At 40.4% G+C, this 25801-nt stretch overlaps 2 protein-coding genes and 1 long non-coding RNA gene across 9 annotated transcripts in view; 1 reads left to right on the top strand and 2 right to left on the bottom strand.

The window, feature by feature from the left end:
* lrch2 (leucine-rich repeats and calponin homology (CH) domain containing 2) overlaps positions 1–6618 on the bottom strand; it is a 112193-nt gene extending 105575 nt beyond the window's left edge. For 4 of the 5 annotated variants that reach the window (XM_048605375.1, XM_048605376.1, XM_048605377.1 and 1 more), the window contains exon 1: positions 6394–6618. In XM_048605375.1, coding sequence (XP_048461332.1) covers positions 6394–6589 — 196 coding nt within the window. In that variant the 5' untranslated portion in view covers positions 6590–6618. The remainder of the gene's footprint in view (positions 1–6393) is intronic. The other variant, XM_048605380.1, reaches the window with a different exon arrangement.
* Positions 6619–7466: 848 nt separating this feature from the next.
* The window catches only part of LOC109923744 (UAP56-interacting factor-like), a 47147-nt gene continuing 28812 nt past the window's right edge, over positions 7467–25801 (top strand). The window contains exons 1-2 of one of the 3 annotated variants that reach the window (XM_048605371.1): positions 7467–7516; positions 8020–8502. In XM_048605371.1, the coding sequence (XP_048461328.1) occupies positions 8379–8502 (124 nt within the window). In that variant the 5' untranslated portion in view covers positions 7467–7516; positions 8020–8378. Of the gene's footprint in view, positions 7517–8019; positions 8503–16684; positions 16933–17169; positions 17262–25801 lie in introns of those variants that run through there. The other 2 variants (XM_048605372.1, XM_048605373.1) reach the window with 2 other exon arrangements.
* On the bottom strand, positions 13811–16341 carry LOC125484871. Its single transcript, XR_007263677.1, has 2 exons — positions 16201–16341; positions 13811–15340 (listed from the first exon to the last, which is right to left on the bottom strand). It is a non-coding gene; the product is annotated as an uncharacterized LOC125484871 (long non-coding RNA).

Here is a 25801-nt window from a genome sequence, read left to right as displayed (position 1 = left end):
TCCTCGGTTTTCCTTACCGCCTAACTTGGTATTGTCAGCAAACTTGGAATCATTACATTCAGGTCTTTACAGTAGAGATTATGCTATAACACTTGTAACTTGTGCCTTGTATATGGTAGACAGGGTTTGGAGAATCAGAGGGCAAGTTACTTGATGCAGAATTCCCAGAATCTGACCAGCTCTTATAGTCTCGGTCCTTGATTGACTATTCCAATTATGTTTCTGGGTACTGGTGCTCCCCAGAATTCAGCAACGGTAATATTGTTGAATGTCACATGGAGGTTTGTCATTGCTTGGCTGTGTAACACATGTTCTTGCTACCTATCAGTCTAAGCCTGCATGTTGTCCAGAGCTTGTTGCACATGGATATAGACAGCTCCACTAGCTAAGAAGCTGTGAATGGAATTGGACATGCTCACTTCTGCCCTTGTGATAATGAAAGGTCACCAATGAAGCAGCTAAAGGTGGAAGAGGGAACTGGCCTCCAAAAACAACAATCACCGTTCCATATTACAACTTCATGTTAATTTCTCTCACTGAAACATGATCAATATCTTTCACAGGAGTTATCCACGTCAATCTTACTTTCCTGTACTACACACCTTCAAGTTTTATAAATTTCCTGGTCAAATGCACACCCAATTGCTTTTCATAATACATTCTCTGCCCCACAGTCTGCACTCCACATTTACATCTTAATTTGCTACTCTCAACTGTATGCACTTGATCAAAATCTCCAAATGTAAATAAAACTCTAATAATACTGTCTGCCCCTCTTCCACAGTTATGTTCATGACTGGGTATTCTTGGAGAGGAGCATGTTGTGTCCATCAATGCTCTTAATGCCTCTGAAGAAAGGTGGGTGCCGCAGGGAACACAGTGCTTTATTTCCCCCTTCCAGCTCCATTTTGATTTAGTCCCTTCCTGCTCTCCCTCCCCCACCTCACCTTTGGTGGTTTGCATTCCCATAATGGGCTTTACTTGTAAATACTCAATTCATTACACAGGTGTTTTTACTGGTGGTGGTGGTTACAAGTTCGAAAAAAAAAGTAAAATAAAAAGTCATAGTGGAAGGCACTCAGCTTTCTGGGTAGAAAGAAAATAAAACCTTTTATTAAAGAAAAAAATCATATCTGCAACACACAAAGAATTCAATATTCGATAAATCTTGTAACAATTAAATACATTTCATATTCACGAACTTCCATACCCACAGTAAATTACATTAATACTGCATTTCACAAACTTGCTGACACATTTAATTAAAACGACTGCATTAAATGTTCTGTCTCTCCCACCATCTATGAAGGAAGCTGTCAAATAGCCAACCCTGCACTTTTATGCACACCACCCAGAGCCCTTTAAAAAGTCATTAGTATTTGAATTAAGTGTTAGCAAATTGAACATAAGCAGGGTTCACTCAGGGCCAGTAAGTCACTACCAATGGGAAACTTCCTCCACAATCAAGCAAACAGGAAGAAGCAAGCTCGAAAACTTCACATGCATCGCTGTTTTAAGTTTACAGCGCCAGCAAGTCAAGAAACCCAAAGAAAGGTACTGCACATAAAGTAGATTTCATGCATCTAGAGCCTCAACTTAAATGCAGCTTGTTTTGTTTTGCTTGTAGTCCAGAACGATGAGTGTGTACTACATGAAGAAACTTCCTGTTTGCAACAAACACTCGACCATAACAACCACAAGGTCTCAAATTTAAATATGAACCGGTTCATAGCAATTGTATCTACCTGCATACTGTTTGGGATGTAACAACAGGCCTCATCATCCCTGGGGACGAGAGGATGAAAACGTTAGAGCCTATGCTCCCAGGCAAAAGTGAAACAGTTCAAAATTGTGCATGCCGAAATGTCAAAGATTGGCAGTACTATATTTGATTCAGGTCTGCACTGAGTTAAATTCAACTTAAGCAGTGTTTTCTGCATTACCCTCTACGTCAGAAGGTTAGAAAACAGAATTAAGGCTTCTATTCTACATCTAAAACAGTTTAATTCTGGTGCACAACAGAAGTATAAATCTTACATTTAAACCTAAACTGGTTTCATTCTTGATGGTTCCTTGAGTTAAATAGCCTACCAACAAATGAATACAGCTTCAGATAAGATACAGGAGAACTGTCAATACCATGGATATGTAATTCAAAAGTAATCAATGAGTGTAAACAGTTAAGACCAGAAGAAAGGTTGTTGGGGCAGGCAGGAATGTGGATTTGAGGTTACAATCAGATCAGCCTCAAGAGGCTGAATTGCCTACTCTGGCTTCTAATTAAATATAAATGAGCAAGATTATTCAAACCACTTAGTCCCTCATTTTACTGAAAATTATTGTAGCAGAAACACAATTTGCAAAATGTTTTGAATCCAGTTAGATTTTATGTTCACTACCTTACCTAGAAGGGTATTCCAGGTACTAACACGCTTCAATGAACAGGTTGCATGAACCATTTCTTGATGTCAGTTTAAGTTGCCTTTTAGCAGTTCATGTCTAATATCTTCTTGCCCTGCAGTTAATGTTTGCTTTTCTTATTCCTATCGATTCCACAGTTTCCTAAACCACACCTTTAGCTTCCAACATCAATGGTCTCGAGGCCACCCCTTTACAACACCTCAAGGGCAAGGATGTTTTCATATGGCCTGAGCAGAAGATTGTATTTCATTAACGTAGCCTCAGATTTATGCTGAACTTACATGGTCAAACTAGTAATGTCAAAATGAGACAGTAGGAACTGCTGATGCTGGAGCCTGAGATAACAAGGAGTGGAGCTGGATGAACACAGCAGCCCAGGCAGCATCAGAGGAGCAGGAAAGCTGGCATTTCGGGTCTAGACCTTTTTTCGGAAGAAGGTCTAGACCCGAAACGCCAGCTTTCCTGCTCCTCTGATGCTGCCTGGGCTGCTGCGTTCATCTAGCTCCACACCTTATAATGTCAAAATGAGATGACTGCTGCTACATTGAGACTCAGGATGCCAAACATTACTATTATTACTAAAGCTCTAACCTCACCAAAGATTGGATCTCCGATAATCTCATCCAGGGCATGGTATCTCATACATGCATGCATGCATGTCTGGATTAAATTTGACCAAATAAACTTCACCTGTGTCTTCAGTAGTTAATTGATTCTCATTGGTTTTTCTGCAAAAATTAAAATGCCATAAAAACAGTGAAGAAGGTATCATAGACTTTAAGAGGTTGGTGGAATGGACAGGGAAATAAATTCACTGCAGGAATGTTAAGTGAATGAGGAGAAATAATTCTTTGATAGAGTACAAGAAAGCAGGTTCCTGGAGCTGTTGCAAATATTTCTGAAGATGGCCACGCAGGTTAATAAAGCATCTGGCATTATGAGCTTTATAATTGGAGACAGAGATTACAAAAGTTGGGAAGTTATACTAAAACTATATAAAGCATCAAGTCAACCACAGGTGGAGAACTGCACTCAATTTAGGAATCACACTTTTGAAAGGATGTGCAGATTTTGGGAGAGGGCACAAGAAAAAAAACTAAAACAATTCCAAGGATGAGAAATTACAATTATTTGGATGGGCTTGGAACCTAGCTTTGATCTTCTTCGAATACAGAAGATCAAACAGATTTGACAGAGGTGTTCTAAAGAACTTAGAGTAAAGAGAGAGAAAATGTTTCCAATAACTGAACAAAGTTGCTCAAAGGGCAGAGATTTAAGATAATTGTCAAAATGACATGAAAAAATTCTAAAATAAATCTAAGATGTGGTTAAGATTTGGAATGTACTGCATGATCAGATATTATGGAATCAATATCCACTAGACCATCACCCTTCAAGAAGGAACTGTTTAAATAGAGAACAAGCTGAGAAATGAGACTAACAAAAGAGTTGGCGCAGAACTAATAAGCTGAATAACCTCCTGGATAGTCTTATTCTACGATTGCATAAAATATAATATCTAAATGAGGGATTCCTTATTTATATGTTTAAAAATGTGTAAGTATGGAAATCTCAAAACAAGCTTCTGGAAGTAGGTTAATCAGCATCTGCCATTTTTGACTTTCATACATTTGATTTTCAGTTGAAAGCACTGTCAGGTAGTACAGAATTTCTGTTTATTCTTCAACATAACTTAGTCCTCAGAAATTTTACACTTTATGAAACAGAGTGCTTGTACAATTGATAAAGACTTGTAACCTTTTATACATATTCGTCCAACACAAAATCAGTCTTCAAAAGAAAACACGGCAGTCATTTCCCTACTTTGTCTTTAAAATTAAGCTCAATTGGACACCCAGCTTTAATTTTTACAATTCAAATTTGTACATATGAACCTGTAAATACACCAAAGCATCTGCAATTATGCATACATTTTAAGTGATCAGGACCCATTCCAGTTTAGGAATTTAATATTTCTTTGAATACTGTTGCCTAATATTGCTACATTGCTTTCTCCATCATAGGCTGCTATCATCTGACTTGCCAGGGTTCACATCAGAAAACCACCTCAATTACACAAGAAGTGGGATACCATATACTTTCATCCTAATATATATTAATTTGGTCAGATTCTTGCTAAAGAAAAGATGTATGGATTAAAATACTGAATACTGAAATACTGTATAGAATTTTAACATAGCAAAACATCCCATTGGTGCCTCACAACAGTTTTGTCAAATTAGGTTTTAGACCAAGGCATATATGGAGATATTAGGGCTGCTGACCACTCGGTTGGTCAAAGGAGATCGTCGAAGAAAGAGTGAGGGAAACAGGCAAATAAGTTTAGTTTCGAATTCCAGAGCTTAGGTCCTTGATATCCACTAATGGTGCACTGATACAAGCAAGGATGTTCAAGAAGCCAGAATTGGAGAAGGGCAGATAACTGCAATTAAAACAATTACAAAAGACTAAATAAAAGGCATAAGTAGAATGACAGTTCCTACACAAACAAAGTTGCTGGAAAAGCTCAGCAGGTCTGGCAGCATCTGTGAAGGAGAAAACAGAGTTAACGTTTCGGGTCCGGTGACCCTTCCTCAGAACACGGAGACCCGGGTCATTGGACCCGAAACGTTAACTCTGTTTTCTCCTTCAGATGCTGCCTGACCTGCTGAGCTTTTCCAGCAACTTTGTTTTTGTTCCTGATTTACAGCATCCGCAGTTCTTTTGGTTTTTATGAATGACAGTTCCTGCTAGCCATGCAGTCACACAAATTTGCTTCAGACAACCACTTCAGTGACTACCACAGGACAATAAAAAACTTCTCAGAACAATCCCACATGAATTACAAGTTAACAAGCACTGAATATTATTTTGCACAGAATAAACAATAGCTCAGATCAAAACTCATAACTTGTAAGTGCCTTCAAGCAGAGAGCAGTTATTACTTAGGTCACCTGTGGAGACAATGATTTACAGAACTGCAATTTTCAGCTTCTCATCAGAGACCATAAAAACAAGTGTTTCAAACATGATACAAATAATGTTACTGACACCACTTCTAGAAAATATGGATCTCAATTTGCAAAGGGCAAAAGTGAAGATTAGTTCATCCAGTTTGTGAATTAAACATACTTCCTGGAATTTAGGGTAAAATGCTTACATATATGAGGATCTCTCTCTACACGTAAGGTTCTACCCCAATAAACCACAATATGAAGGAACTTGAAAACTACTGCGCTTAAGAAAGCAAAATGGATCCTCTGGAAACCAAATAACCTGGGGCTTTCGAATCTTAATCGGCGAACAGAAAAGATAATGTTACATGAGTAGTGACCCAAGGCTTTGACTTGGTGTTGGGGGGGGGGGGGGGGGGGGGGGGTGGGGGCGGCGGCAGGCGGAAGGAGGAAAGAGACGATAAGAGCCACCACAAAGAGGACTTGTTTATGTCCGCGGTGATTCCTGATCGACAGTTGTCGGTATCACGACGCGTAATGTGGAAAACGAGAGAGAGAGAGAGAGAGAGAAAAAAAAAATTGGAAAAAATAAGAGAGACCTCCCACCGCTCTCTCCCAACTGTGTCACGCTCCACTGAGAATGAAGGGGGTCTGCAGCCTGCTTTGCCCCAGGGCTGCTTGGACTCGGCTATTGTTCCCCACCCGCCAGGAGGCTCCCACAGCGCCGCTTCACCGCACCGTTATCTTTTAGATTTTTAACGGTAATCGCTCCAGGCGGACGGCGCTGCGGCGGTTGTGTGTGTACGTGTTGCGTTGAAGAAAAACGCCCCTTTCTAACCGGAGGGAGCTCCAAAGCCCACCTGACTGCTGTAGCCACCCCACCCCACCCCACCTTCGTTGACAGAGTCGCAGCCGCGGACTGAGGGGGTCGGGGATTGGGACTGAGGCAGAAGGAAAGACAGTGTGTGTGTGTGTGTGTGTGTGAGAGAGAGAGAGAGAGACGCAGACGTCGACCCACCTGCCTGCACCGTATCTGTCAAATCGTAGTTCACGGCCGGGAACTCCTTCAGCTTGCGACCGCTGAGGTTGAGGATTCCGGAGTGCACGGCCTCCTCCAGGACCCTGTCGAGGCTGCGGTTGAGCTGGGTAGGCGGCGCGGCGGTCCTCGAGTGCCAGGCCTGTGAGTGCTGATGCCCGCCCAGACCCGCCGCCATTTCTCTCCCGATTGCGTCCGGGGCCTCTCGCCGAGCCGCCAGCGCGCAGGCGCGGCGCTCCGCCTCGATCGTTGGGGTGGGGGGGGGAGGGTAAGCCTAGAGGGTGTGGCCAATGCAGCTAGGGGGCGTGGCCTGTGGGGAAACACATCCTCCAACAGGGGCAACAAGGTGTAGAGCTGGGTGAATACAGCAGGCCAAGCAGCATCATAGGAGCAGGAAGGCTGACGTTTCGGGCCTAGATCCTTCATCAGAAATGGGGAAGGGGGTTCTGAAATAAATAGGGAGAGAGGGGGAGGCGGATAGAAGGTGGGGACTGGGATCCAGTTGTCCATGTGGATGTCGGTCCAGGGGCCTTATCTGTCGTTACTTGTGGCACAATAGCTTCCATTTGTATTGCACCTTTCAAGGCCTCACAGGAATACAATGCAGCAACAAGGACAAGGCACATGGGAACATCTCCATTTGAAAACTCCCCCTCCATGGTCGTACACTAACATAATTTGGAAATCTATTCTGAGGGGATTTGATCAGATGGTTATTGCAATGATGTTTCTTCTTACTGAAGGACGAGAACCAGAGAGTCATAATTTAAAAATAAGGAGTTGTCTGTTTTAGACAGATGAGGATAAAAACATTCTCTCAGATGGCTGCGAGTCTTTGGAATTCCCTTCGAAAAAATGCAACATATGTTTAAGGCAGAGGTAGATAAATCACCAGTCGTCTCTCTCTAAGGACAAGAGCAGCCCTATGGTCCTCTGAGACTATAGCAACTTTACCTTTACCTTACAGAAACAGGCGATTTGTCCCAGAAAATCTTTGTCTTTTCATAGGGAGTCATCACCTTCTAAAAAGGACAATGCTTACATTCCGAGTAGGCATTGTTAATTCCATTTAAAAAGGAATATTATAAGTTCCAGAGTGAAGTGGGTAAGTTCATAGCTACAATTCTAAGCCATTACAAGCTACTGTTCCCTCTGAATTTTGCTTAATTCCCAGACATTTCCCCATAATATTTCCCAACTGAACCAACTTTTTCTGTTTCTACTAGAAACTGTATCAAAAGAAATGGGTTAATACGTATGTTTTTTCATTGTGTCTAGAATGGGCTTGCTCAAGTCTTTTTTTCCCATTTTACTTCACATAATTGTGTAAACATAGTAAAACTTACTTTGCCTGAAAATTTGGCTTAGAGTTGTAATGCATCCACAGTTTACTTACGACATAATTGTATCTTGAGCATATAATTAGCATATAATTATTTTTCTTCCCAAATGCTGGCTAGTTTTCCTAAGTTTTGTACTAAATCCAATGACTAGTTTTAAATTTTCCACCAACTTCCTTCCAAATCTGCATATGAATAATAAAAGCATTCAATTTTGAGGCAATGAAACTATTGTAGTTTGTTTATCAGATTTTGTTCTTAACCACAGCTAGCTATTGGCACTATCATCGCATTAACTTATGAGCGAAGTGACACATTTACAGGAGTGCCTTCATCAAAAGTGTGTACTATCTGCAAGATGCACTGCAGAAATTCACCAAAGATCCTTACAGCACCTTCCAAAACCATTTCCATCCAGAAGAACAAGGGCAACAAATACATGGGAACAAGTATCCCCTCAAAGCCACTCACCATCCTGACTTAGAAATATATCCCAGTTCCTTCAATCTTGCTGAGTCAAAACTTGGAATTCCCTTCCTAAGTGCAGTGTGGTTCAACCTACAGCATGTGGACCATCGCGGTTCGAGGAAAGCCAGCTCATCACCATCTTCTCAAGGGCAACTAGGAATGAACAATAAATGCTGGCTCAGCCAGCAATACCCATGTCCAATGAGTGAAAAAAATATCAGCAAACCAAGAAAATATGTTGAATTCCAGAAAGTCAAGGACTTCAAGTTAAACTGGGAAAATGGTGTGAGTCAATGATTTTTGATTAATTACTATTTCCTGAAGCTTGGATTTTTTTTTGGAATCATGGATAAATATGCCACTTTTTAACCATTATCTTTACTCACCTTGAGGATTACATGACTGGGGTACTTGATTGCACACATAAGCTGCACTATATCTTGATAAAGTAGACTTAAATGGCCAACTGTTTTTATTTTGTTCATTTCCATTTGAACACTGAAATCAATTGGAAAATGAAAAATATGGATATTGAGCTGGAGAACGGGACTAAACTAGTTTGAGACAAAAAGAAACAGACAAGCATATTCCTGTGCCATAACAGTTCATGATTATGTGATAATATTTTAAGCACAATTGTTGTGATGCAGAAGGAGGCCCTTCGGCCCACTGTATCTGCACTGGCTCTCTGAATGAGCACTCTCTGAATGAGCATTTTGACTTAGTGCCATTCTCCTGTGCTGAATAATCCTGAATATTGATTCTTTCTAAGCAATCATCTAATGTCTCTTGAATGCCTCAATTTAGCCTGACTCCACCACACTTCCCAGCAGTGCTTTCCAGCCTTACATTGCCCTGCGTTAAAGGTTTCTTCTCACATCATGTTTGCTTCTGTTCTAAATTACCGTGTATCTGTGACTTGCCATTCTTAGTCATTTTTATGAAATGGGTCAGCATTTTGCTCTCCATCTACTCTGGCCAACTGAGTCCATTTATATAATTGAACAAACATTTGTAAAATTTATACTGCCAATGCAGTCAATTTTGTTCATATTAAATATGTTCTGGTGTAAGTCAAGAAATAATTACTGTGAATAGTTACCACATTTTTACTTTTCACTATATCAGGGGCTATGTAATTGCAAACAAAATCCATTTAGATATTAAACAGTAATTTGTGTCTTACAAAATATAAAAATCTAATTGACAATGCAAGCACAGTATAAATTGTTGAAAGCTGAACATGATGTGTGTATGGCCATCAATTTACAGATGAAAATTACTCATGATAAGCTTGGCTGGATAAAATTCTCTGTGGGTGGGGGATGGGTCGAACACAAAAAAAAATGCAATGAAATATTCCCATTTCAAGTTGCAGTTCCCTTAATCAAAGGTTTGAAATCTTATACCTGGTAATAAACAGACATTGAGAAGTGAAAGGGGACATGGTACAAATATAGGTAGAAATAGAGTCAGAGGTAGTTTGGTAAATTGCAATGTTTGCCTTTGTCCTCTGAGGATGCTACTGACATTTTCTACAGGTAACATGTGCATTAAATGTATCAAGCTTGGACCATGTCTTGTAATGAAATCAAATTATTAACATCTCCAGGATTAGATTTTGGTTCTGAAGATTTCAGTCTTTGATCCCTAAAAAGACGAAGGTCAACTCTTAAATGTGGTATAAACAAAATGCAGTTTTTTTAAGCCACAGGTCATGGGGTTTGACTTTTGTGTAGAAACAGCATTTATTCAATTAGTTGCTCCACCTCAAACCATTAGTTTCATTTCAAGATACAAGGGTAGCACATGGAAAATCCAAAAGTAAATGGCTGGAATATGCTAAGACCAAAATAATTTTTCAATATTAAGTGTATCCATTATCTATTCCTTTAAAATCAGCATATTTTGAACTGATAAGTTTCAGTTCCCTCTACTGTAGAGAAGTAGAAACTCAAACTGTCCCGCAAAAGGACTTTCACAGTAAGAAGCTTCAGTGTTCTGCAGTTAGTACAACTTAAATAGATGAAATTATACTTTGTTCTGCTTTAAAACTCAAGGCATTACTTCCTGGTTCCATTATTCTGCAAACTTAAGCACAACTACAACATTTGAATTTATCTAACACTTTTAAACTATAAATGTATTCAAAAGTGCATCACAGGAGCATTATTAGACAAAATTTCACATCTTAGAAAGTATTGGGAGAACTGACCAATGGCTTGGTCAGAAAAGTAGGTTATAAGAATCAATTAAAAGTAGAAGAGAAAAATAGAGAGGCGGAGCAGTTTTGAGAGGGAATTCCAGAGCTCAGTGCCTGTTTTGCATAATATTGGCCTGGAATTTGTGATCTATAGCATAGGAGTGGCGTTTGTCATTTGTTACTGAGTACTGAACAGTATTTATGTGGCCTTTTAAGTTGGGACTTAATTTCAGCAAGCAGAGCAAGCAACAGAGAGGCTCTTCAACCAATATTCAGATTAATGGATCTTCACTGAGCAACACTGAGTCTAGATCAGGACCCCACACACATTGATTTCTGAAGGAACTGCAATTACATCTCTTAAGGTCAGAGAAGTTGTTTACTAGTAATTATGACTGATCTCGCTGTTAAAAATTAACTTACACCCAAAAAGCATCATAGCAGGATGCCTGTGTATTTTTAACACAAAGAATAAAATGTTCATTAAGTAAGAGAATCATAAATTATATTACACAAGATAAGCACTGTAATCTTGAAATTTTAATTTTATTTCTTTATTTTTCTACTTTATACTAAGAAGAACTTTAATGTTGAACTTTTACCAAGTTTCCTTATTTTTTAGCTTGTACCTAAGATTTTGTCTGTAGGTACCTTTGTGCCTAAGATGGTGCTGGGAATGGCAACATTGTATATTTTTCATTGTACTCTTGTATTCCTGTACTTAAGTACACCTGACAATAAAATCTAATTCTCATTCTAATTCTAAAAGTTTGGAACAATTTCAGACATTCAAAAAGGGTTCAAGTTCACACTATTCCTTTCATTCCAACAATATCCTTACAAACCTTCAAACTTCAATGAAAGGTTACCACTATTTCCACACTAAGGCTCCTTGCTCATACTCAGATTGGTATAGCTACCACTATATTCTTTTTGGCAAATTCTTGGGCAGTCACCAGGTGCTATTTCCCTCCAACTAGTATCCGTCTCGCAGACAAAATGCTATAGGTTTTGGAGTGGTTTGTGCCAATAGCTAGGTAGCAAATGTTACCCCACTATTTAAGAAGGGAGCGAGAGAGAGAAAAAAAATTGGGAACTGCAGATTCATCAGCCTTACGTCAGTCATGCGACTTTTTAAAACCAGCGAAAATTAAAACATATCGCCTTATGGGCAGGTGGACAGAACATGGAGAGAGACTCAATTTAAAACTCACAATCCATCTGTAACTGAAATTAGGACCACAAATCTTGGACAAAGCCATGATACAACAAAGCCACAAAAGTCAGAATGTAAGAAAAGAGCCAAAATAAACTGTTTGTAAGCCCAAGGGGAAAGAGTAGATAGCTGAAGAGATTTGTAAGCAAAATAAATGACACAACAGAACTTTGCTATTCTAACATTAGAAAATAGAACAAAATGATCCAGCCTTTAACTAGTCTCTGCTCAGACTGGTGCTCTGGCAGATATTATGTCAATCACCCATATGAGGAGAAAATGCTGGAGAGGATGCTGAAGATGGTGACTGTTAATGTGGTGAAATGGAGGACACCATGGGGAAGCAGTCAGATGTGTTTCATTGTGCTATACCATTCCAATCTCCTGTTAATGCTACAGCAATTCATTCTTATTTTGAATGTGCTTTGCACCCTTTTCCACAACTAATTCCCCTGTCTTCTCTAGTGGGACTCAGCAAACCACAGTGAGAAATAGGCCAGCACCACCAGCCCTCTGCCCAGCCTCCATCTCTGAGAAAGACCACTCAACCCTGAGAGTCTCACCAGCAATACATTCACCTGCATCCTCCCTAAGCTTAGAGCATTCCACGTCACTGTGTTCTCTTTCTAGATTGGACAGTCTTGGTGAGTAGATCACTGTCATGTCTCTGCAGCTGATCAAGAAGAAATGCTCCATGTCTCAGACTATGAGGATTGCTGGTGACCGGATGTCTGCTCAGCCCCAGGCAGAAGACTATCCAATGGTCTTGGCCATTAGTAACCATACTAAAATGCACAGAGAGGCCCAGGAACAGCAGGCAAACTTGTCAGAGGCTGTCAGTAAACTAAATTGAAGGATAGAGGAGTTCACCAATGTTATCAATGTTGTGTTGGCCCTAGTATGAGTGTATCTGGAAGTCTTCATGGACAGATTGTCGACTGCCATCAAAACCAGGTCTAATATATTCAGTATCTGCTGGGTACGTGCAAGGGCCTGCACTCTATCACGCCAACAACTGGTTCTCAATGTCAATGGAAAAGCCAGAGGCGGACAAGGGAGTGTGATCTCACAGTATGTGCCCTTGCTGTCAGGGAGATAGCGTGGTGCCAGTGGACACCCATAAGGAGGAGGAGCCACACACAGGACCTGCAAAATCTTGCATTCCGTACAGGGAAGATGAGCCCGAAGCCTGCACAAGTCCAAGCCGAGGAGGGTAAGCCTACATCTGGCCAAAGACATTCTCAGCAGGCTTGGGCCCTCTAGCTCCATATGCTGCTTGGGATGACCAGCCAAGTCTTCCATACCATCAGGGCCAACTATGGAGCTGGATCCCTCTACCCCTGCTGCTAACACCAGGACTGCACTTGAAGTAGTGAGAGGGAATTTTATAGGTGTCTATGAGATCCCCCTCATTTATCTAAACTCCGGTGAATTTAGTCTTAACTGACCCAGACTCTCTTCATAGTCAATCCTGCCATCTCAGGAATCAGACCAGCAAATCTTCATTGCACTGCCTCCATAGCCAGAACATCCTTCTTCAGATAGTGAAACCAAAACTGCACGCAACACTGCAGGTATGGTTTCACCAAAGCCCTGTACAATTAATGCAAAGGGATTGTGTTGGGACCTGCAGTGCATAAATTGTCCACACTGACATGCACCCTGTGAGTGAAAGGACAGACTTAGTGATGATTCCATCCATCTCTGCAGGCGATGCTGCATTACATCTTACAGATTTTCAAGGAAGTGCTTTGCCAGTCAAGGCTGGGAGATGTACAATGGTAAGTTTACATCTCTACTCTGCCTTTTTTTCTCAGTGGTCTGTGGAAAGAAGCTGTGCAGACTACTTGCACTGCTGCCCTGCACAATTCTCAAGCATTTCAGAGCAATTCAGCAGTCCATGCAAATTCTAAAACATTAAAGACCAACCAATGATAGAAAGGTGAAAAGGAAGTGCCTCAGCATTGCTTCCAATCTTCTACCTACCTAATACAAGGGACTGCACTGCACAACATCCAGACATCACGTTGTGTGACTGAACCTTTAAAAGCCACCTCGCCTCAATGTTATATCTGTGTCAGTGACAGCTGCTTCCTTCTGGACTGTGAGGAGGACCTTAAAGTGTAGATACTTTAAGGTAAATCAAACAAAGATAACACATATACATTCAAATGATGACAACAACGTGTATTCAGTGGTAGAAAACTTTGAGGAGTGCCGATACTGCTACATCTAAATGCACTACATATACATGTAAATGTAACACACAAAAAGTAACAGAATAAAATGAAGTCCAAACTCATCTCACCCATCTGGAAGCAGGTTTCAATGAGGTTCTATCTGATGTGCTTGACCGTGCATAGCTCTATCGTGGTTTCTTGGATATCCCTCCTTGTCAATGTCCTGATTTTCCTCTTCAAAAATCAGAGGATTTGATCCTCCATTTTCTCTGCAACCAGAGCGTCCCAACTTTGTTGGTTCCAGTAATGAAGGGCACAGTGTGTGGTAATGATGAGAGATGACTGATGGTAGTTTTACCCGAGGGTCACCATTCCTCAGGCACGGGGAGGAATTGAGAAGGAGTTGCTTCATTGGTAACCTCAGCAGGTGTGGGAATTAAACCCACACTGTTGATATCACTCTGCATTGCCGAATCAGCCATAAGCTAACTGTCTCCTGTGTCTGCGTTCTGAATCAGCCTGAGGCTTATGTAAAGGTGGAATCAGCCATGTGTGGAGGCACTAAGCAGACATCCCTGTGGGCCCAGGACGATGAAGGGAGACAGGAAGCAGTAAGAATCTGCAAATCGGGAGTCACCTAGAATTTGAACAATGATGGAGTGGAAGATTTTTCTGTTGACAAATTCTTTAGACTGGTACAAAAACAGAAATTGCTGGTGAAACTCAGCAGGTCTGGCAGCATCTATGGGAAGAAAGCAGAGTTAACATTTCAAGTCTGGTGGTGCTTCATTAGAACTCGCCAGATTAGAAATGTTAACTCTGCTTTCTTCCCACAGATGCTGAGTTTCAACAGCAATTTCTGTTTTTGTTTCAGATTTCCAGCATCCACAGTTCTTTGGTTTATTTTACCTGAGATTGGTGATAGAGAGTAATTGATAGTGTACTGCACCCAGGGGGAAGCCAGCGATGATGCCTGAGCTGTGTGACTCTCCTTGTCATGGGGGAAGGATATGTAGGGTTGTGAGCTGCAGAAAATAACATCAGATCAAATCCCAGATTCATTTATAGGTCGAGGAGAGGGAGATAGCACACAGATCTTCAGTTGCTCCTTGACATGAGCCACTGGTCTAAAAATTCAGGGCAGCTGTGACCTTGACAGTCAGTGGGGTGGGATGGCCACCCAGTCCTTCTGAGCACAATTCCTCCTGAGGAATATCCATGGCAGATAACAGAGTTCAGTGATGATGGGCCAGGATATCCTTAATTAGCGTCTGCACTGTCTTTCAGACTGTTAAAGAAAAAGACAGTGAGGCTTGCATATCATCTCGATAAATGTGCCCACCTCCTTGACTGTTCTTCGCCTGTGACTCCTCCCTCTTTCTTCTCCCAGATGTTGCTGGTCTTCCTGGGATCACTGACAAAGTAGTAATTGTTGTCTGCTTCCACATTGTCTTCAGACGGGTACCTGTACACAAGGATTCCAGATATGGCAAACCCCGAATGAGATTCATGAGCCGATAATCTGTGAGCAATGTCAAAATTTTAACACATTATGTTACAAAAGGAACTTTTCAGCCCAACATCCATCACAATGAAGCCTCATGTTATACCGTCACATCATGTGGCGTGGAGACTTCCCGAAGAGGTCATTGCTATGCTTCGATAAGTGCTTTGACGTACATCACTATATCCAATTCTAATAATGCACTTCTAATAATGCACATCAATGCTTTCAAGCTATATGGGATGTATAATTCTAAAAGTCAGCCACTATGATAGCCCTCCTCACAAAGAAAAGGCACCTTGCCACATCACAGACCATGTCCTAATGTATTTACAGTTAAGTGTGTGAATATAACAGCTGCAAAATATTGTCTTCCAGCGTTAGCTATGGAACATATTTCTAAAATGGAAACTTTAAGTGCCTTGTTCTCATTAAATTCTATAACATGTCAAGGAGGCAGTTCGTGCACACAATATAATGCTAGTGATTGTTTGAGACCATAAGTCTTGGACAATGATAAACTTCAAATTGAAGCCAACTGGGTGGCATTAATGAATTAATGGAGTCATGACAACTGTGATTACTCCTCACAGGGCCTCAAATTGCAAAAATTCTATGCCTCAAGAAAGAAACAGTGACTTACTTCATCTACTCTGCTTTCAGTGCTAGCTATTTTGTGTAATTATCGTAGAGTTGACTTTAAAACAGACACAAGGTTTCAAATTTGTTTCCGTGTGAGTGGCTTGTTAGTGAATTTCAAATGCATTGAAATAAGGTAGACGTTGCACAGTGGCAGTATTCTGAAATTGTCATTTTAGACTTGAGGAAAATCAAAAAGAAAGAATTATCGACACAAGATCTGATTTTTTCATTCTCACCGAATTTTCCCACCTTTCTCGTCACCATTGTCGCCGCACCAGGAGAGGAAAGTTCCACTTCTGACATAGGACTTTGAAAATTCACATTAACTGCTCCAAGCTGCAGTGTTTTCTGCTACATTATATTTAAATGTGGGATGCATGGCTAGTAAAAACAATAAACATTTTAAAAGCATTTAGCTTTTCATATATTAAAACTTGCAAGCAGCTTTGATATCCATTTTACTCCCAGTTGACCAGAAACATGAACCTCTCAACTAAAAAGTCCATTTATTAGAATGATAGTTGAAAGTGGTCTGTTAAAGGTCATCCATGAATAGATTCAAGATGCTTTCACAGGTCTTAAATTAAACGTTATGTCAATTCGTCAGTAAGACAATATTTGATCATGTTAAAATTTAGCTTCGGAATACTTTTCCACGTGACTCTTCCTTGTTTAAATTTACAAAAGTGAAGGGATAGATCTGCTGCAGTCCCTGCATATTTGAATCGGTCCCTTTTTATGAACAGTGTGGGTCACGTCGTCAGCACAAGGACAGCATTCCGCACATGCGCTATTCCCAACTGAAGCTGGACAAGTGACAAACTGTGTAAAGTGTCCTCTCCACTTTGTTAACTTCTTTGGATTATTCACAAACAGCCATTTGGTTTAAAAAAAAATGACGGAGATCGTGGCTGAACCTGCTCCTACGGAAGTGGAAAAAAGTTCAGAAAAAATTGATATGTCTTTAGGCAAGTATCATTCCTCAGAAAATCTGGTGTGAACTTTCTTCTGAATTGACTGACACGAAAGTACTCGGGGGAGTAGTTGGCTATTACAAGGATAAACTGAAATATTGTGTGTTTTGCAACTCACTTAAGTGATAATGTTATACTTTTATCGAGATCCGGGAGGAAGGGGGTTAAAGTGACAGCAGTAGTGTAGGATCATCCAGATCCAATTCGTTGGAGTCAGTACTAAATATGGAGCGATGATATTAAATACTTGTAGGGTCATGTACAGGTCAGATATGCTGCGGTGGAAGGTTGGCATTGCCAAGATAAATGTGACTAATTATTAGGTGGGAAGAACTGAGTTTTTAGTTCATATCTTACAAACTTCCCTCCTATTTTGTATGTTTTCCTTTTTAAGTATTGTCGACGTTGTTAAACTCTTAAAGAAACAGGCGTAAAGTTCAATTTAAACTCAATTTTATCTGGCAAAAAAATTGGGGAATAAAGGTCGGTTTTGGGTGTTTTGTTTTGCACACGTACATATTAGATGAAGACGTTTTGCTGAAAAATCACAAAGCAGTAAACTGGCTAAAGAAATAGCTGTCTGCACCTGCGTCTTTTCATTTAAAAATGTTATTTTGCCAGTGAATGACTGAAGCGAATTGAGATTTTGTTATATAATTGTTTGAAGGATTTTATTTTTCTTCATCTTTGATTACCCACATGGCTTGAGGGAGAGATCTGTGTTTGAGTTTTGGATGGTCCTTTAAATACCAAAGTGATGGGAGGATAATGTTGGAAAGGTAGAGATATTGTCTAATCGAACTGTTCAGAGAGATATTATAACACATCTCTGGAGCTGGTGAAACTTGAAGCCAGGCCTATTTGCCCAGAGGTAGGGAGTTTTCCTGGATATGAGGTCAATAGACTTCAGAAAAATACGCACAAGTCTTTGCAATTCTCAGAGATATGTGGAGGTAGGTTCATTGAACATTATTAAGGCAGTGGTAGATGGATAATTAATAAAAGCTGAAAGAACTGTGGATGCTGTAAATCAGGAACAAAAACAAAGTTGCTGGAAAAGCTCAGCAGGTCTGGCAGCATCTGTGAAGAAAAAAATCAGAGTTAACGTTTCAAGTCCGGTGACCCTTCCTCAGATGTGTAGATGGATAGTTGACTAACAAGGGATTCAGAGAGTTAGGTAAGATCCCAGGAAAGTGAGTTCAAGCTACACTCAAATCAGCCATTGTGTTTTTGAATAGCTGGCAGACCTGAGAGGTTGAATGGCCTATTCTGTTCCAAATTCTTGTGACCAGTGGTTGCTATGGGGATGCAAGTTTAGAGTAAATAGGCAGCTAATTGGAGAGTGAATTATATCTGGTCTGTCAACCTGTGGTTCAGAGCACAGAACTTGTGTGAGGTGAACAAGCAAAGCTCTGTATGAATAAACTGAACTCCTGTTTGGTCGTAAGAAAATGCAATTTCATAGACTTTTATGAAACAATGCGTGAACAAGATGAATGTCTGTATCAGTGGATCAGTCATGATGTTCAGCTTCAGCTATACTAACCTGAAGCCCTTCCACTAACTGAAGCCTCACCTTCGCTTTGTCCCAAACTAAGAAATCCACTAGCTCTCTTATAATTTTACTATGAAGGTATCTGTTGGTCAGATCACTGGTTCTAACCTGTTGTTCATTTTCATCTTCTCTGGTCTTTCATCATGCCCCAATCCCAGCCTCTTTAACTTCTTCTGGATCTGTCCTAACCGTTTTGGATACGTCTGGATTGACTGTGGCCCTGTTTAAATTTGAGTGACCCCTGATGGCTATCTCAGACCATATGGGTTTGCTGCTTCCATAGTCCTTCCAAACCACTTAGTTCTTGGCTTTTCTGCCACTTGTTGCTGGCTTTCTCCGGCCTCCAAGTGCTGTTCTATCTGAAGAGTAAATTTTGGTACTAGCCAAATCATTCTTCAAAGAAGTGTCTGTCCCTGGCATGGGCTAATTTGACCCATTACAAATTCACTCTTGAAATAAACCCTGGCCAATGGCACATCTATACTCTTTCCCATGAACTGTTTAATCAGTACATTGGAATTGAATTTGCTTCCAGATAGAAAATCTCTCTCTTCCCCACCAGCAAGCTCTGTGAGCACCTAATGTCTTAGCTAATGTTGATTTCTCTCTCTCTCTCTGACTGTCTAAAACAGTCAGTGGTCACCATTCCTTTAGATAAAGGCTCCTGACAGCTATTGTGTTCATAATCATGTCTGAACAGTCACTGATTACCCTTAATGCTACAGACACTGATCTTGCAGCTTCAGTTAGTGGGAAACCTTAAACGAACAATTTTTCTTTATGTGCCTGGGCTTTATGCAGTTGAAGCACTTGTGATTTTCAAAGCATTTCTCATCTGAGTCTCTCCTTTAAATGGTCTGGGGCAGCTCTGCCCTCGCTATCTGGCCCCACTTTTTCTCTATGGACTATTGCGAGGGTATTCAGCCCATCCTTATCTCTTTTTGGTCAGTGATAGTTTCGTGACCCCAGATTCTCTGAATTTACGGATGTGTGTGTTAACTCAGTCATCAGCTAGAATTGTTTCCTGACTGGGTATTTATACCCCCTGTTCCTCTATGACACTATATTGAAAAGAGTTTGAAGTTAAGGAAAATTACCTTGTGTAGCGTTTTGTAATTGGCTTCCATTTTCAGGGCCAAATACAAGCTGGTGATGGTATTTGTATCCCAGCTGTGTCCAGACAGGCCTTTCTTGATGTTATGAAAATTTTGTTTATATATGCCTGTGGCACTTACTGGTACCTGCTTAAAATAAACCCGTTTGTTGCCTCATAGTCAACGGCACTCTCCTCAGGTAAGAGGGAGTAAACTCATAAGCTTTCCCAGACAGCCTGCTTTATAACAGCACTGTCCAACAACAGACTAGCTATTTTAACTGATATGCTAATCTTTCAAAAGAGATAAAGGTGTCCACCTCTTTTGTTTTGTAAAACTTAGGGATTAAATGGGCAAATTTGAATCCTTTAGCCCTTAAGTTTGAGTGAAGTATGGTTGTCTCACCATAACTGCTGTCAGTCTCCCATCTCAGCTTGAGCTATTTCAATTTAAATCTCCTTTCTTTTCCATTATGGCTTTCCTGAAATTCTCTTTCCTTTTTTTCTGTCTTGTTCTGGTTTCTCCCCACTCTCTCTTTTTCCTGGATCTCCTTTCCTCTTTTCTTTTTGAGAAATTCTAATTTGAATCTTCTTTCAATATTACTTTATCTATTTCATTATCCTCCATTTCAAGCTCTAGGCATTTTGCAAGTTTTGTCTTCCTGATTTTCAGGTGAAACTCCACCTCTAAATGATTGTCTATCACTTTGAATTCATCGAAGGGTAACGTTTTGAGTTTTTCATAAGTTACTTCTTACTCCTCTAAGAAAACCTCAAGATAGAACTTGGACCTCTTAGTACTGTTTAAGTCTCAGGAACAATTTCTGTAGGTTTTTTTTTTAAATTGAAGGAAGAATGTGTTTCCACTCCAAATTTGTCATTAGTCAATGAATTCACCACTGAATTAGCTCCCAAATTGGTTATAACCAGGGGAGGAGGGGGTCATGATTCTCATCTTTTTGAAACCCCCCTTTCGGCCGGCCACAACAAATGCCACCTTCTACTTTTTTAGCACGTAGCTATCACACTTCAGTTATCTTAGTAAACCAGATTAAAAATGAAGTAGACCAATTTCAAAATTTTCTTGAGTGAAAGGGTTTTATTAAACAAAAAAATAGCAACAACAAATGTACATAAAATACAGATTAAAGTGCCAAAAAGATGCTGGGTAGAGAAGTATGTAACACGGGCAGGAAGGTACAAGTTTTGAGTTGCAAGAGTGAAGCCAGAATTACAGCTCTCAACTGAAGTCCTGTTTCCTTCAGTGGCAAAACTTGCACATCCCCCTGATTTCTCAGTCAGCTGTGGTTTGCCCAAGTTGTTTCTTTCCCAGTGGCACTTATTTGCTCGGGTAGACAAACAGGAGGCTGGAAGAACACAGCAAGCCAGGCAGCATCCGGAGGAAAGGAGAAGTCAATGTTTTGGGTATTGCCCTTCTTCAGCACTGGATATGGGGGTAGGGGAGCTGCAGATAAAGAGGGGGTCAGTGGGGGTTGGTAGCTGTATGGTGGTGATAGGTGGACACTGGCTCGGGTTGAGTTTGCAAGAGGCAGAAAGCAGCTTTCAGTACCCCTGCTACGTTCACTTCATGCTGCTTTCTCTTCAAGATTGTCCTAATCTCCATCTTAAATCGAAGACCCCTTATTTTTAAAACTGATCCCCCTGTTTCTAGTTTCTCCCAGGAGGGGAAACATCATCTCTGCCTCCATCCTATCAATCCCTTCAGGATTTCATATTTTTCGCCTCTCATTCTTGTAAACCACAATCAACACAGGCCAAACTTGTCCAGTCTTTCCTCAGAAGTTAATCCTTCCATTCCAGGACACAGTTGAGTGAAACTTCTCTGAACTGATTCTAATGCTGCTGTACTCATTCTCAAGTAACAAGACGAAAATTGTGTACAGTACTCCAGACATAGTTTCATCAAATCTCTGTATAATTCTACCAAAACTTTCCCTGCTTTTATATTCTGTTCATCTTGTAATAAATGGCAACATACTTGACCTGCATACTAATCTTTTGCGATTCCTGCTCCAGGATGCCAAATTCCTTTGTACAACTTAGGTTTTCTTTCTTTCTCCATTCAAACAATAATGTACATTTCTATTCTTCTGCAAAAGTTGACAAGTTCACATTTCCTAAATTATACTCCACCTGCCAATTTCTTGCCCAATCCACTTAATCTATTGAAATTCCTTTGTAGATTTTTAACGTCTTCAGAATTTAATTTCTTACCTAACTTTGTGCCATCAGCAAATTTAGTAAGCATACATTTGGTCCCTTCATCGGAGTCATTTATACAAATTGTAAATAGTTGGTTCCCCAGCACTGATTCTTTGCCAATTCATTGCTAACAGTTGTCAACTCCAAAATGACTCATTGATCATTTCTCTCTGCTACCTGTTAGCCACCCAATCCCTCCGTCCTTGATCATATGTCACTCCCTATGCCATGACCTCTTACTTTGTTTAGCAATGTTTAGTAAAGTAAATGCCTTTTGGATTTGCTAAGATCCCTGTTATAACCACCTTAATAGTATATTCTAACATTTGGCCTTTGACAGATGTTAGGCTAACTGGCTGTGGTTGTATGCTTTCTGTCTTCCTCCTTGAATAGAGTAGCTATATTTGCTATTTGCTAAATTGGTGGGACCTTTTCAGATCAAGGGAGTATGAAAATTTATAAACAGTGCATTGTCTATCTCTGCAACCACAACATTAGGTGTCTGAAATGAAGTCCAACAGGTCCTGGTAATTTTTCAGCCTTTAGTTCTAGTCATTATCTAGCTACCCGTTCTCTGGTGATTAAAATTTTTCTAATTTGCTTCCTCCCTTTTTTCCTCAATTTGATACTGATGAACTTCCTCAGTCAGCCATAGATGGTGTATCGTCCTCCTAGAGTATTTATTTTTCTCATGAGAATGTTTCTTTGCTGATCATAACAAAATATCTCATTAAATGTCTGTCACTACATTTCTATTGATCTTCCTGTTAACCTATTTCCCTAGTTCACTTAAGCTAGCTTAATGCATTTTTAATTCCGTTTATTTAAGCTTAACGCATAGGTCTTGCACGTAGTCTTCTCTACAAATTGAGTGACAAATTCAATCATGTTATGATCACTGCTTCCAGGAGACTCCATTAGTATGGCGTAATTTATTTATTAATCCTGCCCCATTGCACACTACTTGGTCTCAAAAAGCCCAATCTCAATTAGTTCCAGAATGTGCTGCTTGAAGAATGTTTTGGGGATAATATCTATGAGCTCATAAGACCGTAAGACAATAAGATGTCGGAGCAGATATAGGTCATTCCATTGATCTTGCTCTGCCATTCAATGAGATCATGGCTGAACTGATAACCTCCAAACTTACTTTGCTTTTTCTCTATTATCCTTGATTCACTTACTGATTAAAACTTTGTCTATCTCAATCTTGAACATACTTAACAACCTAGCCTCAACAGTCCTCTGCGGTAAAGAATTCATCTTCAGAATTTAATTTCTTACCTAACTTTGTGCCATCAGCAAATTTAGTAAGCATACATTTGGTCCCTTCATCGAAATCATTTATACAAATTGTAAATAGCTAGTTCCCCAGCACTGATTCTTTGCCAATTCATTACTAACAGTTGTCAACTCCAAAATGACTCATTTATCGTTTCTATCTACTACCTGTTAGCCACCCAATCCGTCCGTCCTTGATCATATGTCACTTCTTATGCCATGACCTCTTACTTTGTTTAGTAATGTTTAGTAAAGTAAATGCCTTTTGGATTTGCTAAGGTCCCTGTTATAACCACCTTAATGGTATATTCTAACATTTGGCCTTTGACAGATGTTAGGCTAACTGGCTGATGGATTTACTACCATCTTAGAGAAGAAATTCCCCTTCATCTCTGACTTAAACATGTGACCCCTTTTTCTGAGATTATGCCCTCTGGTCCTAGACTCTCCCATAAAGGAAAACAACCTTAGTGCCCCGTCAAGTCCCTGAAGAATGTTATACATTTCAATGATGTCACCTCCCTTTCTTCTAAATTCCAATGAGTACAGCACCAACCTACTCAACCTCTCCTCATAAGACAGTCTCTTCATACCCAGCATCAGCCTTGTGAACCTTCTCTGACGGCCTCCAATGCTAGGATATCTTCCATTAGACAAGCAATCCAAAACTGTTCTCAATATTCCAGCGGTGTTCTGACCAGTGCCTTGTATAGTGCCTTGTATACTGTATCCTCTTTGAAACAAAGGTCCACATTCCATTTGCCTTCCCTATTACTCATTGAACTTGAATGTTAGCTTTTTTGTGATTCATACATGAGGACTCCCAAATCCCTCTCTTCTGTAATTTTCTGCTGTCTTTTTTCCATTTTAAATAATGTTCAGCCCCTCTATTCCTCCTGCCAAAGTGCATAACCTCATTTTTTTCCCATCTCCAGGCACTCTTTGCCAAACTGATTCATCCAATCAATTCACAGATTTCAAACGCCCATGATAATCACAGTGCCTTCCTTAGATGTCCCCATTATTTCTTCTTTTTACCCTGCCCTATTGATTTATTATAGTTAGGAGGCCAATAATCTATTCCCATGCTTATCTTTTTCCCTTTTCTGTCTCTCATCTCTATACAAAACTGAATTTACATTTTTATTTTTAGGACAGCGGTGTGGTGGCTCAGTGGTTAGCACTGCTGCCTCACAGCGCCAAGGACCCAGGTTCAATTCTGTGATGATAACTGAATTTAGAGTCATAGAGCTGTACAGCATGGAAACAGACCCTTCGTTCTAACACGTCCATGCTGACCAGATGTCCTAAATAAATCGAATCCTGTTTGGCCCATATCCCTCTCAACTCTTCCTATTCACATACCCATCCAGATGTCTTTTAAATGTTGTAATTGTACCAGCCTCCACCACATTTTCTGGCAACTCATTCCATACACACGTCACCCTCTGTGTGAAAATGTTTCCCCTTAGGTCCCTTTTAAACTTTTCCCCTCTCATCTTAAATCTATGCCCTCTAGTTCATGACTCCTCCCATCCAGTGAAAAGACCTTGGCTATTCACCCTGTCCATGCCCTCGTGATTTTATAAACCTCTAGAAAGTCACCCTTCACCTTCCAATACTCCTGGGAAAATAGCCCCAGCCCATTCAGCCTCTCCACGTAGCTTAAACCCTCCAAACCTGGCAACATCCTTCTAAATCTTTCCGGAAACCTCTCAATTTTCGCAACATCCTTCCAATAGTAAGGAGACCAGAATTGTACGCATTATTTCCAAAAGTGGCCTAACCAATGTCCTGTACAGCTGCAACATGACCTCTCAACTCCTATACCCAGTGCACAAACGAAAACAGAAGTTGCTGACCCTCCTCAGAAGGGTGACCCTGAAGAATGCTCACTGGACCCGAAACATTGTCAGACCTGCTGAGCTTTTCTAGCAACTTCTGTTTTTGTTTCTGATTTATAGCATCCGCAGTACTTTTGGTTCCTGTACCCAATGTACTGACCAATGAAGGCAAGCGTGCCAAATGTCTTCTTCAGTATCCTGTCTACCTGCAACTCCACTTTCAAGGAATTATGAACCTGCAGTCCAAGGTCCGTTTGTTCAGCAGCTCTCACCAGGACCTTACCTTTAGGTGTATAAGTCCTGCCTTGATTTGCCTTTCCAAAATGCAGCACCTCCCGTTTAAGTAAGTTAAACACCATCTGTTACTCCTCGCCCCATATGGCCCATCTGATAAGGTCCTGTTGTACTCTGAGGTAACGTTCTTCACTGTCCACTACACCACCAATTTGTTTCTCATTATTTGTATGAATGTCATCCTTAATTATCAGAACAATGTGACTATACTTTCCTAGCTTCCTGTCCATCTGAAATGTGATGTACCCTTGAATATTCAGATCCTGGTATTGTTTACTGCAGTCATGTCTCTGTTATGGAGTCAGGAAGTAAGTACCTTATCGTTTTAAAAAAATAGTTTCTAACCTTCTCTTGTATTCGATGTACGTATGTGGTCCAGTTAAGGTTCTGATGGAACGCATTGCTGACTTCCAGAATGCTGATAGTGAGGATTCAACAATGTTAAACACTCTTGTTGGAATTAGTCACTTAAGTGACATTTATGAACCTACTTGTAATTATCCATAATTGCTCTTGAACTGAATGGCTTGCTGGGTCACTTCAGAGGGCAGTTAAAAGTTAACAACATTGACG

Source organism: Rhincodon typus, chromosome 14 (genome assembly GCF_021869965.1).
Source record: "Rhincodon typus isolate 14 chromosome 14, sRhiTyp1.1, whole genome shotgun sequence".
Lineage (NCBI taxonomy): Eukaryota > Metazoa > Chordata > Chondrichthyes > Orectolobiformes > Rhincodontidae > Rhincodon > Rhincodon typus.
This window is presented reverse-complemented; position numbering and strand designations above follow the sequence as displayed.